This window comes from Rhinopithecus bieti, unplaced genomic scaffold (genome assembly GCF_001698545.2).
Source record: "Rhinopithecus bieti isolate Rb0 unplaced genomic scaffold, ASM169854v2 scaffold_7438, whole genome shotgun sequence".
Classification (NCBI taxonomy): domain Eukaryota; kingdom Metazoa; phylum Chordata; class Mammalia; order Primates; family Cercopithecidae; genus Rhinopithecus; species Rhinopithecus bieti.
The window spans coordinates 734927-752784 of NW_016805589.1; the positions used below are offsets into that span (position 1 = coordinate 734927).

General features: G+C 46.0%; 3 protein-coding genes across 12 annotated transcripts in view; all 3 read left to right on the top strand.

The window, feature by feature from the left end:
* The window catches only part of LOC108530194 (protocadherin gamma-C4), a 191671-nt gene that overhangs the window by 76988 nt on the left and 96825 nt on the right, over positions 1 to 17858 (top strand). Inside the window, exon 1 of one of the 10 annotated variants that reach the window (XM_017872904.1) lies at positions 143 to 2762. The exons of 8 other annotated variants lie outside the window; for them this stretch is intronic. In XM_017872904.1, coding sequence (XP_017728393.1) covers positions 339 to 2762 — 2424 coding nt within the window. In that variant the 5' untranslated portion in view covers positions 143 to 338. Of the gene's footprint in view, positions 1 to 142; positions 2763 to 15011; positions 17682 to 17858 lie in introns of those variants that run through there. One more of the 10 variants, XM_017872907.1, reaches the window with a different exon arrangement.
* On the top strand, positions 5005 to 8177 carry LOC108530197 (protocadherin gamma-B6-like). Its single transcript, XM_017872914.1, is given in 2 exon segments — positions 5005 to 7332; positions 7335 to 8177. Coding segments are annotated over 2 exon segments (2478 nt in total). The 5' UTR covers positions 5005 to 5580; the 3' UTR covers positions 8061 to 8177.
* On the top strand, positions 10321 to 13138 carry LOC108530196 (protocadherin gamma-A10-like). Its single transcript, XM_017872913.1, is given in 4 exon segments — positions 10321 to 12419; positions 12422 to 12546; positions 12548 to 13077; positions 13080 to 13138. Coding segments are annotated over 4 exon segments (2568 nt in total). The 5' UTR covers positions 10321 to 10565.

Here is a 17858-nt window from a genome sequence, read left to right on the forward strand (position 1 = left end):
AAAATCATAATTAGAAAAGAGTAGTGTTTTCTCTATCAGCCATCTGATATGTTACACATCAGTGGGTGTAGTAACGACTTACGACTCTGAGCGCCGCTGTTGATCAACTCTAAGCAAAAATCAGGACTCCAACCGGATTTCCAGTTATGTGACTACACAAAACCCGGCAGATCCCACAAACCTGCTCCCAGACTGCAGCAAAACTCAGCCTCTTAACTTAGGGCACTCTGGCTTTCTCCTAAGGAAAGGGATCACCATACTTCGCAGGAGGGAAGAAAGAACCTGATGAAGCAGCGCGCACAGAGAGTATTTTGAGAAAATTCCAAAGCAAGGCAGCAATGGCAGCTCCAACCAAATGCCAGCTCCGCGGAAGATTCGTCCTGCTGTGCTCGCTCCTGGGGATGCTATGGGAGGCCAGGGCCAGTCAGATTCGCTACTCAGTGCCTGAAGAGACAGAAAAGGGCTATATTGTGGGCAACATCTCCAAGGACCTGGCTCTGGAGCCCCGGGAGCTGGCGGAGCGCGGAGTACGCATCGTCTCCAGAGGTAGGACGCAGCTTTTCTCTCTGAACCCGCGCAGCGGCAGCTTGGTCACCGCGGGTAGGATAGACCGGGAGGAGCTGTGTGCTCAGAGCCCGCGGTGTCTGGTGAACTTTAAAGTCCTGGTTGAAGACAGAGTGAAATTGTACGGAATAGAAATAGAAGTAACTGATATTAACGACAGTGCCCCAAAATTCCAGGCCGAAAGTCTGGAAGTAAAAATTAACGAAATCGCGGTTCCTGGAGCACGTTATCCACTCCCAGAAGCTGTTGACCCGGATGTGGGCGTGAACTCCCTCCAGAGCTACCAGCTCAGCCCCAATCACCACTTCTCGCTGAACGTGCAGACTGGAGACAATGGAGCCATAAACCCAGAGCTGGTGCTGGAGCGAGCCCTGGACAGGGAGGAGGCGGCTGCTCACCACCTGGTCCTCACGGCCTCAGATGGCGGCGAGCCGCGTCGTTCCAGCACCGTGCGCATCCATGTGACAGTATTGGATACAAATGATAATGCCCCGGTTTTTGCTCAACCGATTTACAGAGTGAAAGTCCTTGAGAACGTGCCCCCAGGCACCTGGCTGCTTACTGCAACAGCCAGCGACCTGGATGAGGGAACCAACGGAAAAGTGGCATACAAATTCTGGAAAATTAGTGAAAAACAATCTCTGTTATTCCAGCTTAATGAAAATACTGGGGAAATATCAATAGCAAAAAGTCTAGATTATGAAGAATGTTCATTTTATGAAATGGAAATACAAGCCGAAGATGGTGGGGGATTGAAAGGGTGGACAAAAGTGCTCATTTCAGTGGAAGATGTAAATGACAATAGACCTGAAGTGACCATTACATCTCTGTTTAGCCCAGTGAGAGAAGATGCACCTCAGGGAACAGTAATTCTTCTTTTCAATGCTCATGACCGAGACTCGGGAAAGAATGGTCAAGTTGTCTGTTCCATCCAGGAGAATCTATATTTTAAATTAGAAAATTCAGAAGAAGATTATTATAGATTGTTGACGGCCCAAATTCTTGACCGAGAAAAAGCCTCAGAATATAATATCACGGTGACTGCAACAGACAGAGGAACTCCGCCCCTGTCCACAGAAATTCACATCACTCTGCAAGTGACTGACATCAATGATAATCCACCTGCCTTCTCTCAAGCCTCCTACTCAGTCTACCTCCCGGAAAACAATGCCAGAGGTACTTCCATCTTCTCAGTGATCGCCTATGACCCTGATAGCAATGAGAATTCTAGAGTTATTTACTCCTTGGCAGAGGATATCATCCAAGGGTCTCCTCTCTCCACCTATGTCTCTATTAACTCGGAGACTGGCGTGCTGTATGCTCTGTGCTCCTTTGACTATGAGCAGTTTAGAGATTTGCAAATGCAGGTGAGGGCAAGTGACAGTGGAAACCCACCACTTAGCAGCAATGTGTCATTGAGACTATTTGTTTTGGACCAGAACGACAATGCCCCAGAAATCCTGTACCCCGCCCTCCCCACTGATGGTTCTACTGGTGTGGAGCTGGCACCCCGCTCTGCAGAGCCCGGCTACCTGGTGACCAAGGTGGTGGCAGTGGACAGAGACTCAGGCCAGAATGCTTGGCTGTCCTACCGCTTATTCAAGGCCAGTGAGCCAGGGCTTTTCTCAGTGGGGCTGCACACAGGTGAAGTGCGCACAGCTCGGGCCCTGCTAGATAGAGATGTGCTCAAACAGAGCCTTGTGGTGGCTGTACAGGACCATGGCCAGCCCCCTCTCTCGGCCACTGTCACGCTCACAGTCGCCATAGCTGACAGCATCCCAGACATCCTGGCTGACCTGGGCAGTCTTCAGATCCCTGCAGACCTGGAGACCTCAGACCTTACCCTCTACCTCGTTGTGGCTGTCACAGTGGTCTCCTGTGTCTTCCTCACCTTCGTTATCATGCTCCTGGCCCTCAGGCTGAGGCACTGGCACACCTCACGTCTGCTGCAGGCTACAAGTGATGGGTTGGCTGGTGTGCCCACCTCACACTTTGTGGGTGTAGATGGGGTTAGAGCTTTCCTACAGACCTATTCTCAGGAGTTCTCCCTCACTGCTGACTCAAGGAAGAGTCACCTGATCTTCCCCCAACCCAACTACGCAGACACACTCATCAGCCAGCAGAGCTGTGAGAAAAATGAGCGTTTGTGTGTCTCAGTTGATTCCAAGTTTCCTATAGAAGACACCCCTTTGGTTCCGGTGAGTTCATTTTTTTTCTTTCTTTCTTTTCTTTTCTTTTTCTTTTTTTTTTTGTTTGTTTGTTTTTTGTTTTGTTTTGTTTTGTTTTGTTTTGTTTTTGAGACAGTCTTACTCTGTTGCCCAGGCTGAAGTGCAGTGGTGTGATCTCGACTCACTGCAACCTCCGCCTCCCAAGTTCAAGCGATTCTCCTGCCTCAGCCTCCCAAGTAGAGTAGCTGGGACTAAAGTAGAATAACTGGGACTACAGGCACGTGCCACCATGCCCGGCTAATTTTTTGTGTGTTTTTAGTAGAGACAGGGTGTCACCATGTTGGCCAGGCTGGTTTTGAACTCCTGACCTCAAGTGATCCACCCACCTCAGCCTCCCAAAGCGCTGGGATTACAGGCGTAAGCCACTGCGCCTGACCCTTTACTTTCTATTATAGTTAGCTTTCTCTTTAACTGTTTGTACTTAAGGTAGTATAAGTTGATATCAGTATGTTTCTCATCACTTTTCACTGAGCCTAATTGTTGCTCCAACATCGAAAGGAGGCATTTATTCGTTATATTTGCTGATATAATTTTCATGTTCTCATAATTAACCTTGCTGTCAACGTAAACCATTTTTCGTGGGGCAGCTCTCAGCCTGCATTGATGTGGGCTTTTTGGGTAGGGTTGCTTGATTGGTTGCAGTGGACTCACATCATAAAATTCTTACTCCTTTTTTTTTTTATTTAAGATATGGGGGTGTCATTCTGTTGTCCAGGGTGGAATGCAGTGGTGTGAGTAAAGCTCACTGCAGTCTCAACCTCTGGGCTTATGTGATCCTCCCACCTCAACCTTCACAGTAGCTAGGCCTGAGGTGGGAGGACTAGGAAGTTATGTTGCCCAGGCTGGTCTCAAATGATCTTCCTGCTTCAGTTTCCCAAAGCACTGGGTGAGGTGTAAACCACCTCACCCAGCAAATTCTTACTCCTAAGATCATTTATTTAGGTCATACTATGTTTGTAAGGGCTAACTGATAGAAAGGTAAATGTATTCTTCTTAGAGAAAAAGCTGAAAGCCCAGATTTATTGCTTCTATTCTTCCATTTCTATGATAGGAAAACACCCCTTTGAGGTTATATTTTTCAGATCACAAGTGTGTAAAGTCTGTTTGTATTTATAGATATTTTCTGACGAAGATTCAAACTTCAGTTATCCACTTCCAAACCCTCGTAAACCAATTTTTTCCCTTTAATGGTGAAAGTTGTAACACCTTTTATTCTCATATCTTCAAAGGTCTTAATTTCCTAATGCTTTAATGTTAAATTATGAAGAATAGTAGGACATTCTTCTTTTCTATAGTATATGCTTAAGAGAAATTTCTGAGACTGGACACTGTGAAATGACAAAACAAGGAATTAAAAATATTTCTTTCACTTATATGTTATTTCTGGCTCAATTCTCCAACTTTTGAGGCTAGAAATGAACTTGCATATCAGATATAATTTAAGAGAATAGTCTCAGGAACTGCTGGGAAGATTCTAAAACTCTTTTACTGTTTTTAGCTATAAGGAAGAGAATAATGTATTATTTAATGTTATTTTAAACATAGTGTCACTTCAAGTAGTAAATAACATTTCACAAGACATTTGAAAATAAGCTTTGAAGTTGAGTCAAAATTCTATGCTAAACATGTGATCCATAGATACATTGAAGACAGCTGGCATTTCTGTGGAAGTGAAGAATTATTTTATTTGTTTGTAATTACGTGGGTTTCTGTTGCTTTATTTTTAAGAAAAAAAAAGCTAAACTGTCTGGAAATCCTTTATGACGTACAGACATTTTAATTATTTCAAACACGTCTTCCCCTGAAGCAGGTAGCAAAAAATAAAGCATCCTTCAGGCTCATATTTTTAACCATACAACAAGAAAATTATTACAATTTCTCTTCTGAGGAGTAACCTTCATATTTAGTATTTATAAATATTGAAATGTGTGTTAATTTGGGGAAAACATAACAGATATCCATGAAGGCTTGTATGTCATATAGGTAGTTACTATTAAATACTACAAAAATGTCTCTTGCCCTTAAAACCAGAACACAAGGCTCACCAGACAGATAACTGAGCGCAGTATGGAAAATGTTTATTTCTTTTTTTCTTGAACTATGTAGGACTTAACTTATTGTGCATTGGTAACAGATTGTAGAACATAAGCTGAAAGATAAAATTCTTGACCTTAATGTCTCATCTTAAAAAGAAGCATTGATTGACATTTTATATCTTGTATTACTTAAAAATAATGGGGGAGCGCAGTATATATTGACAAAGATTGGCTTTGTGGTGATCATTGTTGAAGGTGGGGTGGCTATGTGAAGGTTCACTACATATACTCCCTACTGTTGTATAAGTTTGAAATTGTGCATAATACATTTATTTACGACACAAAGCATAGAAATATCTACTATAATACTATGGTGAGAGCAAAATTTGGGGGGAACGTACACCTGCATTTTCGAAGAATATATACATTTTGGAGACCGAATTCAAAATGAAAAACCGGGCTGCTGTGCCGTACGGAGCCTCTGGGCGCCGCTGTCGGCCAGTGCAGAGCAAGCGCTGACACCGGGGATCCCTCAGCCTCCAGCCTAGGATTCCCTGCGCAGCCAACAACAGAAAGAAGAAAACCAGCACACACACAGAAGCTCCTGGCTGGGCAGACCTTGCCCAGCACACCGGATACCTAGGTCCGAGACCCGGGACTCCTCCTGTCCTGGGTCGAATGCTCTTTTAGCGCTGTAGGGTGCACTTTCTCCAGCTGGAAAAGCGGGGACCCAGCGAGAACCCAAGCGAACGATGGGAGGGAGCTGCGCGCCGAAGCGCCGGGCCGGCCGGCTGCAGGTACTATTTCCCTTGCTGCTGCCTTTGTTCTACCCCGCGCTGTGTGAGCCAATCCGCTACTCGATTCCGGAGGAGCTGGCCAAGGGTTCGGTGGTGGGGAACCTCGCTAAAGATCTAGGGCTCAGTGTCCTGGATGTGTCGGCTCGCAAGCTGCGAGTTAGCGCGGAGAAGCTGCACTTCAGCGTAGACGTGGAGAGCGGAGACTTACTTGTGAAGGACCGAATAGACCGTGAGCAAATATGCAAAGAGAGAAGAAGATGTGAGTTACAGTTGGAAGCTGTGGTGGAAAATCCTTTAAATATTTTTCATATCATTGTGGTGATTGAAGATGTTAATGACCACGCCCCTCAATTTGATAAAGAGGAAATACATTTAGAAATTTTCGAATCTGCATCCGCTGGTGCACGAATATCGCTTGACCCTGCCACGGATCCCGATATAAACATAAACTCAATTAAAGATTATAAGATAAACTCTAATCCTTATTTTTCATTAATGGTTAGAGTTAATTCCGACGGTGGCAAATACCCAGAGTTATCTCTGGAGAAACTCCTAGACCGGGAAGAACAGAGATCTCATAGCTTGATATTGACTGTCTTGGACGGAGGTGACCCACCAAGAAGTGCCACCGCTCACATACAAATTTCTGTCAAGGATACCAATGATAACCCCCCGGTTTTCAGCAGAGACGAATATAGAATTAGTGTTAGTGAAAATCTGCCCCCTGGGTCCCCTGTGTTGCAAGTGACAGCCACTGACCAGGATGAGGGGGTCAATGCGGAGATAAACTACTACTTCCGAAGCACTGCCCAGAGCACAAAACATATGTTCTTATTGGATGAGAAAACAGGTATGATTAAGAATAACCAGTCATTTGATTTTGAAGATGTAGAAAGGTACACCATGGAAGTGGAAGCGAAGGACGGAGGTGGTCTCTCTGCCCAGTGTAAAATAATCATAGAAATCCTGGATGAAAACGACAACGACCCAGAAATAATCATAACTTCTCTCTCTGATCAGATTTTGGAGAATTCTCCTCCAGGAATGGTTGTTGCCCTCTTCAAAACACGGGACCTGGATTTTGGAGGAAATGGAGAAGTCAGGTGTAATATAGAAACAGACATTCCATTCAAGATTTATTCTTCTTCCAATAACTACTACAAGCTGGTGACAGATGGAGCCCTGGACCGAGAGCAGACACCAGAATACAATGTAACCATCGTAGCCACTGACAGGGGCAAGCCGCCCCTTTCTTCCAGTAGAAGCATCACCTTGTACGTCACTGACATCAACGACAACGCCCCAGTTTTCGACCGGACGTCCTACGTGGTTCATGTGGCCGAGAACAACCCGCCAGGAGCCTCCATTGCGCAAGTGAGCGCCTCTGACCCGGATTTGGGGCTCAACGGCCACATCTCCTACTCTATCGTGGCAAGTGACCTAGAACCCCTGGCGCTGTCGTCATACGTGTCCGTGAGCGCGCAGAGCGGGGTAGTGTTCGGCGCAGCCGCGCCTTTGATCACGAGGCAACTGCGCGCCTTCGAAGCTCACGCTGCAGGGGCCGGCGACCACGGCTCGCCCCGTCGCCGGCCAGCGTGAGCCTGCGGCGTGTTGGTGTGAGACCGCAATGACAACGCACCGCGCGTGCTGTACCCAGCTCTGGGTCCCGACGGCTCCGCGCTCTTCGATATGGTGCCTCGCTCTGCCAGAGGCCCGGCTACCCTAGTGATAAAGGTGTAGCGGTGGACGCTGCTCAGGACACACGCCTGGTTATCTACCACGTGCTGCAGGCCAGCGAGCCCGGGCTCTTAGCCTGCTCCGACTGGTGAGCCGGTGCCGCATGGCTCGACGCCTTTAGGCGCAGGGACGCAGCCCGCCAGCGCCTCCTGCTGGTCACTGTGCTGATGGGTGGACAGCCCGCCACTCTCTGCCACCGCCATCGCATGCATCTGGTCTTCGCAGACAACTTGCAAGAGATACTGCCAGACCTCAGAGAGTACGATCGCCCTGTACTCTCTGACCCCCAGGCTGAGCTACAGTTTTACCTGGTGGTGGCCTTGGCCTTAATCTCAGTGCTCTTCCTCCTTGCGGTGATTCTGGCCATTGCCTTGCGCCTGCGACGCTCTCTCAGCCCTACTGCTTGGGACTGCTTCCGTCCTGGTCTCTGTGTCAAGTCTGGACCTGTAGTTCCCCCCAACTACAGTGAGGGGACTTTGCCTTATTCTTATAATCTGTGCATCGCACATACGGGTACAAAAGAGTTTAATTTCCTAAAATGTAGTGCACCCATACATTCCAATGAAGACATGGTTTGCAGTGTTTCTCCTGGAGCCTTAATTCCACCTTATGGTGGGAAGGATTTGACTTCACATTCTGAGACTCTAACTTCGGTGAGTTTCTCTTTTTTGTGTGTGATTTATCTAATAGTCTACTAGTTTCTCATATTTTAGGCATACTACTTTATTTTCATATCTAGAATTATATGTTTAAAACTCACAGCTTTTTATAATCTTTTCTCAATGTTTTGTCAATTGTAGAATGTCACCCGATTGAAGTATTTAGTCTTTGTCTTTTTTTTTTTTTTTTTTTTTTTTTTTTTTTTTTTTTTTTTTTTTTTGAGATGGAGTCTCACACTGTCGCCCAGGCTGGAGTGCAGTGGCGCGATCTCAGCTCTCTGCAGCCTCCGCCTTCTGGGTCCAAGCGATTCTCCTGCCTCAGCCTCCCAAGTAGCTGGGATTACTGGCACCCCTCACCATGGCTAAATTTTTTGTATTTTTAGTAGAGATGGGGTTTCACTATGTCAACCAGGCTGGTCTCAAACTCCTGACCTCATGATCCTCCCAACTTGGCCTCTCAAAGTGCTGGGATTACAGGTGTGAGCCACCATATTTTGTCAAGTTCTGACTATCGAACAGAAGCAGTGGTCTTGGCCCCTAAGAAGACAAACAAGTAACCTATCTATTCAAATTTGCCAAGACTTAGTGAATTTACCATATCTTATTTATATATTTTAAAGCTTAAAATATTCAGAAAGCAGGCCCAGTGGCTCACACCTATAATCACAGCACTTTTGGAGGCTGAAGCAGAAAATATCACTTGAATCCAAGAATTGAGACCTGCCTGGGCAATATAGGGAGACCCCCCATCTCTACTAAAACAAAAATAAAACAAAACCATTAGCAGACTGTGGTAGCATTCCCCTGTGGTCCCAGCTACTTGGGAGGCTGAGCTGGGTGGATTGCTTGGTCCTAGGAGGTCAAGGTTGCAGTGAGCCCTGATCTTGCCACTGCACTCCAGCCTGGGTGACAGAGTGTGACCCTGTCTCTAAAGTAAATAAATAAATATGCAGGCAGGGCCAAGTGTGCTGTAATCCCAGCACTTTGGGAGGTGGAGGTAGAGAATCTCTTGAGCCCAGGAATTTGAGACCAGCCTGGGCAACATAGGGAGACCCCATTGCTTCCAAAAATTTAAAAATTAGCAGGGTGTGGTGGCACATTCCTGTGGTCTCAGCTACTCTGGAGGCTGCAGTGGGAGAATCGCTTGAGCCCAGGAAGTCTAGGCTGCAGTGAGCTATGATTGTGCCACTGCACTCCAGCCTGGGTGACAGAGCGAGACCCTGTCTCAAAAAAAAGACATTCTAAGAAATGAAATGAAATACTATTGCCGTTGCACTCAGTCTCTGTCTCTGATTCCCTGATAGAAGATTTTTGAAGAAAAAAGATAAAATCTTTGAAGAGTTCTATACTTGGAAGGCATAGTGACATAAACACTTCTGAACATCCTGTTCTCTGTGTGAAAGAAGTGAACTTCTATACCCTTTGCATTTGAGGGAATAATTGCTACTGGGTTGATGGGCACACACAGTTGAAGATATGTGAACCACTGGACTTTGGCCTCTCATACAAACTGCCTAAGAGAAGAGATTATTTATACTGGTATTAATGCTCTGATGAAAACAGGTCATTTGACATAAACACTTACTTGTTGAAAACCTATATCACTACATCTAACTTTGTTTTCTAAAACTTTCAGTACTTCAAATTCTACATATTTCTTTTCTCATTACAATGCAAACATTTTAATTTGCAACTGTAATATATGTTCATTTTAGTTTGTGATTGCCTGCTTAATAATTTAAATAGGTCCACTTAACTTGTATCCCTATAAGATAAAGTACATTTTACACAAAAAGGTTCATTAAGGCTCAGTAAAACTATTCCAGAACAGTACTTTAAAAACCTCTTACACAATCCTAAGCTAAATAAATTTAATGAATTAAGTAGTTAAAATTATAAAGCTTTAGAGTGAACTATGTCATGAAGAGTTTATTTAATATAGTCTTGTATGAATGTATACTAAATAAAATTGGACTATTTAAATCACAATTTTAAATTATAAGACTTTTCTGAATATACCTAGACACTCATATGACCTAAAATAAGTATTATTTACCTTTTATTATAGTATGTACATTTCTGTTGGGAAAACGTGTTGCAAATATATATTTAACTAAACATTATTGTGAAATATTTACAATATTTTCACTCCACTTTGTCACATCTCCAGTAAGAAACCTACATGTAGTAAATTATTTAAAGATAGGAGTGGGGAAACCAAAGAATCCATGTAAAATATAATAATCCAACAGAATGGAGTTTACTTTCCAGTCCATGTATAACTTGGGTGCAGTAACTTCTTAGGGCTCTGAGCGCCGCTGTTCACCTACTAGGAGAGAAAACGCAGCCAGAGCTCAATCCGGATTCTCAGGGCTCCAACTACACAAAGCCCCACAAACCGGCTGCTGGGCTGCAGGGAAGCTCACTCCAGAATTTAAAGTGCTCAGGCTACAGAGACACCCTGAAGCCACAGAAAGGCAAAGGAACCGGTTGAAACACACAGTGTCCAGTGAGGACTTTGCAGAATTCTGTAACCAGACTACAATGGCCGCTCAAAGGAATCGCTCAAAGGAATCAAAGGATTGCAGTGAGCTGGTCTTGCTCTGCCTTTTCCTCGGGATTCCATGGGAGGCTGGAGCCCGGCAGATCTCCTACTCAATTCCTGAGGAATTAGAGAAAGGCTCTTTCGTGGGCAACATCTCCAAAGACTTGGGGCTGGCGCCCGGAGAGCTGGCGGAGCGCGGAGTCCGCATAGTCTCCAGAGGTAGGACGCAGCTTTTCTCTCTGGACCCGCGCAGCGGCAGCTTGGTCACCGCGGGCAGGATAGACCGGGAGGAGCTCTGCGCTCAGAGCGCGCGGTGCCTGGTGAGTTTTAATATCCTTGTGGAAGAAAGGGTGAAACTTTTTGGCATAGAAATAGAAGTAACTGATATCAATGACAATGCTCCAAAATTCCAAGCAGAAAATCTAGACGTAAAAATTAATGAAAATGTCGCCACGGGAATGCGTTTTCCTCTCCCGGAAGCTATTGATCCGGATGTGGGCATGAACTCCCTGCAGAGCTATCAGCTCAGCCCCAATAAGCACTTCTCCCTAAGAGTTCAGAGCCGTGCCAATGGCGTCAAGTACCCGGAGCTGGTACTGGAGCACGCCCTAGATCGCGAGGAAGAGGCCATTCACCACCTGGTCCTCACCGCCTCCGACGGGGGTGACCCTCTCCGATCTGGCACTGTCCTCGTCAGCGTGACTGTCTTCGATACAAATGACAACGCGCCGGTCTTCACCTTACCAGAATACCGAGTGAGTGTTCCTGAGAATTTGCCTGTGGGCACTCAGCTGCTGACAGTCACAGCCACCGACAGGGACGAAGGTGCCAATGGAGAAGTGACATATTCATTCCGAAAATTACCTGATACGCAATTGTTGAAGTTCCAGCTAAACAAATATACTGGAGAAATAAAAATATCAGAAAATCTAGATTATGAAGAAACTGGTTTCTATGAAATAGAAATACAAGCAGAAGATGGAGGAGCATATCTTGCAACTGCAAAAGTGTTGATTACAGTAGAAGATGTAAATGACAACAGTCCAGAGGTGGCCATCACGTCTCTATTTAGTCCAGTGACTGAAGATTCACCTCTGGGAACAGTCGTAGCCCTTTTAAATGTGCATGATTTAGACTCTGAGCAGAATGGACGGGTAACCTGTTCCATTTTGGCGTATCTACCATTTAAATTAGAAAAGTCCATTGATAGTTATTACAGATTGGTGATACACAGAGCCCTTGACAGGGAACAGGTATCCTCTTACAATATCACAGTAACAGCCACAGATGGGGGAAGTCCACCTCTATCAACGGAAACTCACTTTATGCTACAAGTGGCAGATATCAATGACAACCCACCTACCTTCTCTCATGTCTCCTACTTTACCTGTATCCCAGAGAACAACGCCAGGGGTGCCTCCATCTTCTCAGTGACAGCGCTGGACCCGGACAGCAAAGAGAATGCCCGGATTATTTACTCCCTGGCTGAAGACACCATCCAAGGGGCACCTCTGTCCTCATACATATCCATCAACTCAGACACTGGCGTCCTGTATGCACTCAGATCCTTTGACTATGAGCAGTTCCATGAGCTACAGATGCAGGTGACAGCCAGCGACAGCGGGGATCCTCCACTCAGCAGCAATGTGTCCTTGAGCCTGTTTGTGCTGGACCAGAACGACAATAAGCCCGAGATCCTGTACCCCACCCTCCCCACAGACGGCTCCACTGGCGTGGAGCTGGCGCCCCGCTCCGCAGAGCCTGGCTACCTGGTGACCAAAGTGGTGGCAGTGGACAGAGACTCGGGCCAGAACGCCTGGCTGTCCTACCGTCTGCTTAAGGCCAGCGAGCCAGGACAGGACTCTTCGCGGTGGGGCTGCACACCGGCGAGGTTGCGCACGGCGCGGGGCCCTGCTGGGACAGAGGACGCGCTTCAAGCAAAGGGCCTCGTGGGGTGGCTGTCCAGGACCACGGCCAGGCATCTCTCGGCCACCGTCACGCTTCACCGTGGGGCTGTTGGTCCGGACAGCATCCCGAAGTCCCTGGCGGACCTTGGCAGCCTCGAGTCTCTGGCTAACTCTGAAACCTCAGACCTCACTCTATACCTGGTGGTAGCGGTGGCTGCGGTCTCCTGCGTCTTCCTGGCCTTCGTCATCGTGCTGCTGGCGCTCAGGCTGCGGCGCTGGCACAAGTCACGCCTGCTGCAGGCTTCAGGAGGCGGCTTGACAGGCGTGCCTGGCTCGCACTTTGTGGGCGTGGACGGGGTGCGGGCTTTCCTGCAGACCTATTCCCACGAGGTCTCCCTCACCGCGGACTCACGGAAGAGTCACCTGATCTTCCCCCAGCCCAATTATGCGGACACACTCATCAGCCGGGAGAGCTGTGAGAAAAAGGATCCTTTGTCTTTGTTAAATGATTCGAAGTTTCCTATAGAGGATACCCCATTGGTTCCAGTGAGTTTTACTTTTATTTGTACTCTTTTTCTGTTGTTAAAAAAGATTGGTTTTACTTTTAAGTTTGCAGCATGATGGTGGAAAGTGTAAATGGTAAAACACTGATGAGTAGAATTTGATGTTTATTCAGGGTTTTTTTTTTAACTTTCTGGTAAAATTCACCTAGTCTCAATCAAGGCCTGTATGTCATCAGGCTTTGTTATGATTAGCTTTGCAGAACCTTGTAGTTTATAGTGTTGTTGAGTACAATATTGACAATTCTTAAGACAGACTTCCATACAGAAGTGCCTGTCGATTTTATATTTCCTCCTGGGTGGTCACATATTGAAACTCCAGCCCCTTAAGCATCCCTCTTTTTCTGAAGGCAGTCTGGTAAGAATAGGTAAGTATCAGAAAGAAATGATCTCTGGAAACACAACCCAAATCCAAGATTACTCAGTGCAGTTCTTCCCAAGGAGAAGAGCAATAGGCCTTTTCCAAACTACCTTTTATATATTTTTAAATCTATACTTTGTGGCGATAGTTGCAGTTGAATATACTAAGTTTTTCATTAATATTGTATTAACTTATTTATAACAATGTATACTTAGATTTTTCCTGCCCTATTTATACCTGATAACACTGAAGCATCCTTTTTGCATACAATCTCTAATTTCCCACTACTATGTGGAAGATATAGCATTTTAATGTAACTTGTGTTGCTCAATAGGGATCCTGAAGAGGCTATAGAGAGTGAAATTAAGAACATTTGGGGTTCTGCTTTTGTCTTTTTTGTTAAATAGTCTAATCACTAAGGCTGAAAGTAAATATGGATTGGGAAGACAGATAAATTTGTACATGTTCCCAAGAACAGGAGCAACAGATATATGACAAAGCTATTTCAGTGGCTCTTTAATGTATAGGGAGGCAAACACCTGAAACTCTGAAAATTCTGAAATTGAGAGGCAAAATAAACTTAGAGTCAAGAAAGAAATGCCATTTCTGCAGATCAGAATATAAGCACCAAAAATAAAAAAGAAAATAATATATGCAAATATTTGCATATAATATTAAAAAACAAAATAATATATGCAAATAAGTAAGGAAAATTATCTAAACAAAGGATCAGTGGAGGCACAGATGAGGTCATTTAGTTCAATGAAAATAGTGATGTATTAGGTTGATCTCTTAATTTCATTACTAATATTCTACTAAATGTGGTAGCATAAAGTCAAAACGCATTCCAAAGTTTCTCAAGACCCTTTGAAGACCATGACTTTTTTCAGGCCAGTCAACATTTGTTCAATGATAGGTCTGTGGAAGGAAAGCACACTCTTTAGGATCATAGTTATTAACTATTAAACCTTTGAAACTATTATTTCATATTTGTGTTCATAAGAGTCAAAATTATTGTGCATTCATCTCAAATGAAAAATACAGATTTTTTTTAAAAAAAACTACTCTTTTGACATTGTAGCTATTGTAAGAAAATATCTTTAAATATGGTTATTTAAAAGCAATACAGGACACCCTGGATGATAGTAATGACTAGGGCAATGGTTGCATTCCAGTACTTAAATATGAAATTAGGAATTATTACTTTCTAGGTGAATATAGGTTAGAATTGAAGACAAAAAAATGTTGCTTATCTTCAGTACTTCCAGCTTCATAGATAATTACTCTTAAAAGGAACAAGAATGACTGCCTCTGGATGGAGGAAGTGGAGAGCAATGGGCCATAGGATAGGAGACCTATAAACCTTCATGCTATATTCTTTTGTGCCTCTTTAAATTTTGAAGAAAAAATATTCATTTATTCAAGATATATGTAAATTTTAGTACATAAAAAGATAAGCTAGTTATGACCACGTGGAAATATATTTCCTGATGTAAAAGGAATCACTGAGGAATAAGATTCAAATATTTTGGCTGTCAACTCAAAAAACTCCTTGAAAGAGATAGAGAAAAGTCAAGCTGCAGTCCCACACGGAGCCTCTGGGCGCCGCTGTCGGCCAGTGCAGAGCAAGCGCTGACGCCGGGGATCCCTCAGCCTCCAGCCTAGGATTCCCTGTGCAGCCAACAACAGAAAGAAGAAAACCAGCGCACACACAGAGGCTCCCGGCTGGGCAGACTTTGCCCAGCACACCAGATTCCCAGCTCCGAGACCCGGGACTCCTCCTGTCCTGGGCCGAATGCTCTTTTAGCGCGGTAGAGTGCACTCTCTCCAGCTGGAAAAGCGGGGACCCAGCGAGAACCCAAGCGAACGATGGGAGGAAGCTGCGCGCAGAGGCGCCGGGCCGGCCCGCGGCAGGTACTATTTCCCTTGCTGCTGCCTTTGTTCTACCCCGCGCTGTGTGAGCCAATCCGCTACTCGATTCCGGAGGAGCTGGCCAAGGGTTCGGTGGTGGGGAACCTCGCTAAAGATCTAGGGCTCAGTGTCCTGGATGTGTCGGCTCGCAAGCTGCGAGTTAGCGCGGAGAAGCTGCACTTCAGCGTAGACGCGGAGAGCGGGGACTTACTTGTGAAGGACCGAATAGACCGTGAGCAAATGTGTAAAGAGAGAAGAAGATGTGAGTTGCAATTGGAAGCTGTGGTGGAAAATCCTTTAAATATTTTTCATATCGTTGTGGTGATTGAGGATATTAATGACCATGCCCCTCAATTCCAGAAAGATGAAATAAACTTAGAAATCAGTGAATCTGTCAGCCCGGGGATGGGAACAATTCTTGAGTCTGCAGAAGATCCTGATATTAGTATGAATTCGCTGAGCAAATACCAACTAAGTCCTAACGAGTATTTCTCATTGGTGGAGAAAGACAATCCTGATGGTGGCAAATATCCAGAATTAGTACTGCAGAAGACTCTGGACCGAGAAACGCAGAGCGCTCACCACTTGGTACTGACTGCCTTAGATGGTGGGGACCCTCCCCGAAGCGGTACTGCTCAGATAAGAATCCTGGTAATAGATGCCAATGACAACCCCCCAGTGTTCAGCCAGGATGTGTACAGGGTCAGCCTACGGGAAGACGTGCCTCCAGGCACCTCCATCCTGAGAGTGAAGGCCACTGACCAGGACGAGGGCATCAACTCGGAGATCACTTATTCCTTCCTTGGTGTGGCTGACAAAGCTCAGCACGTGTTCTCTCTGGATTACGCTACAGGAAACATTCTAACTCAGCAGCCTTTGGATTTTGAGGAAGTGGAAAGATATACGATGAACGTAGAGGCAAAAGACCGAGGATCTCTCTCAACACGTTGTAAAGTAATTATAGAAGTTCTAGACGAAAATGACAACAGCCCAGAAATAATCATCACGTCACTCTCTGATCAGATTATGGAGGATTCCCCTCCAGGAGTGGTTGTTGCCCTCTTCAAAACACGGGACCGAGACTCAGGGGAAAATGGGGAAGTCAGGTGTAGTTTAAGTAGAGGTGTTCCATTTAAGATTCATTCTTCTTCTAATAATTACTACAAGTTAGTAACAGATGGGGCCCTGGATCGAGAGCAGACCCCAGAGTACAACGTCACCATCGCAGCCACCGACAGGGGCAAGCCTCCGCTCTCCTCCAGCAAAACCATAACCCTGCACATTACTGACGTCAACGACAACGCGCCCGTTTTCGGACAGTCTGCCTACCTGGTCCATGTGCCAGAAAACAACCAGCCAGGTGCCTCCATAGCGCAAGTCAGTGCCTCTGACCCAGACTTCGGGCCCAATGGCCGTGTCTCCTACTCTCTCGTTGCCAGCGACCTGGAGTCACGAACACTGTCGTCCTACGTGTCCGTGAGCGCGCAGAACGGGGTGGTGTTCGCGCAGCGCGCCTTCGACCACGAGCAGCTGCGCGCCTTCGAGCTCACGCTGCAGGCCTGCGACCAGGGCTCGCCCGCGCTCAGCGCCAATGTGAGCCTGCGGGTGTTGGTGGGCGACCGTAACGACAACGCACCGCGGGTGCTGTACCCTGCGCTGGGTCCCGACGGCTCTGCGCTCTTCGACACAGTGCCGCGGGCCGTACAGCCAGGCTACCTAGTGACCAAGGTGGTGGCCGTGGACGCCGACTCGGGGCACAATGCCTGGCTGTCCTACCACGTGGTGCATGCCAGTGAGCCCGGGCTCTTCAGCCTGGGGCTGCGAACGGGCGAGGTGCGCATGGCCCGTGCTTTGGGTGACAAGGACTCGGTCCGCCAGCGCCTGCTAGTCTCTGTAAGAGATGGAGGACAGCCACCTCTTTCAGCCACTGCCATGCTGCACCTGGTGTTCGCAGATAACTTGCAAGAGGTACTGCCGGATTTCAGCGACCGTCCAACACCCTCTGACTCCCAGGCTGAGATGCAGTTTTACCTGGTGGTCGCCTTGGCCTTGATTTCTGTGCTCTTTCTGCTCGCGGTGGTTCTAGCTATCGCTCTACGCCTAAGACAGTCTTTCAGCCCTACTGCAGGGGGCTGCTTTGAGTCAGTTCTCTGCTCCAAGTCCGGACCTGTGGGTCCCCCCAGCTACAGTGAGGGAACGTTGCCCTATGCCTATAATTTTTGTGTGCCTGGGGATCAAATGAATCCTGAATTTAATTTCCTCACATCTGTTGATCATTGTCCAGCCACACAAGATAACTTCAACAAAGATAGCTCTTCCATGCTACTGGCTAGCATTTTAACTCCTAGCTTGGAAGCAAATAAGACTCTTAAACGGGTAAGTATTTAAAAATGTATTTAATCCTTTTTATATTACAATATACCAATATATTCCAATATAGTGAAATTATTTTAAGATTCTAGATAACCTCTTCATAGAGTTCCCAAAATATAGGTCAAATTTATGGTTATCATTGTTAAAACAAAAGTTTAAATTAAATGCCTCAATCTTCCT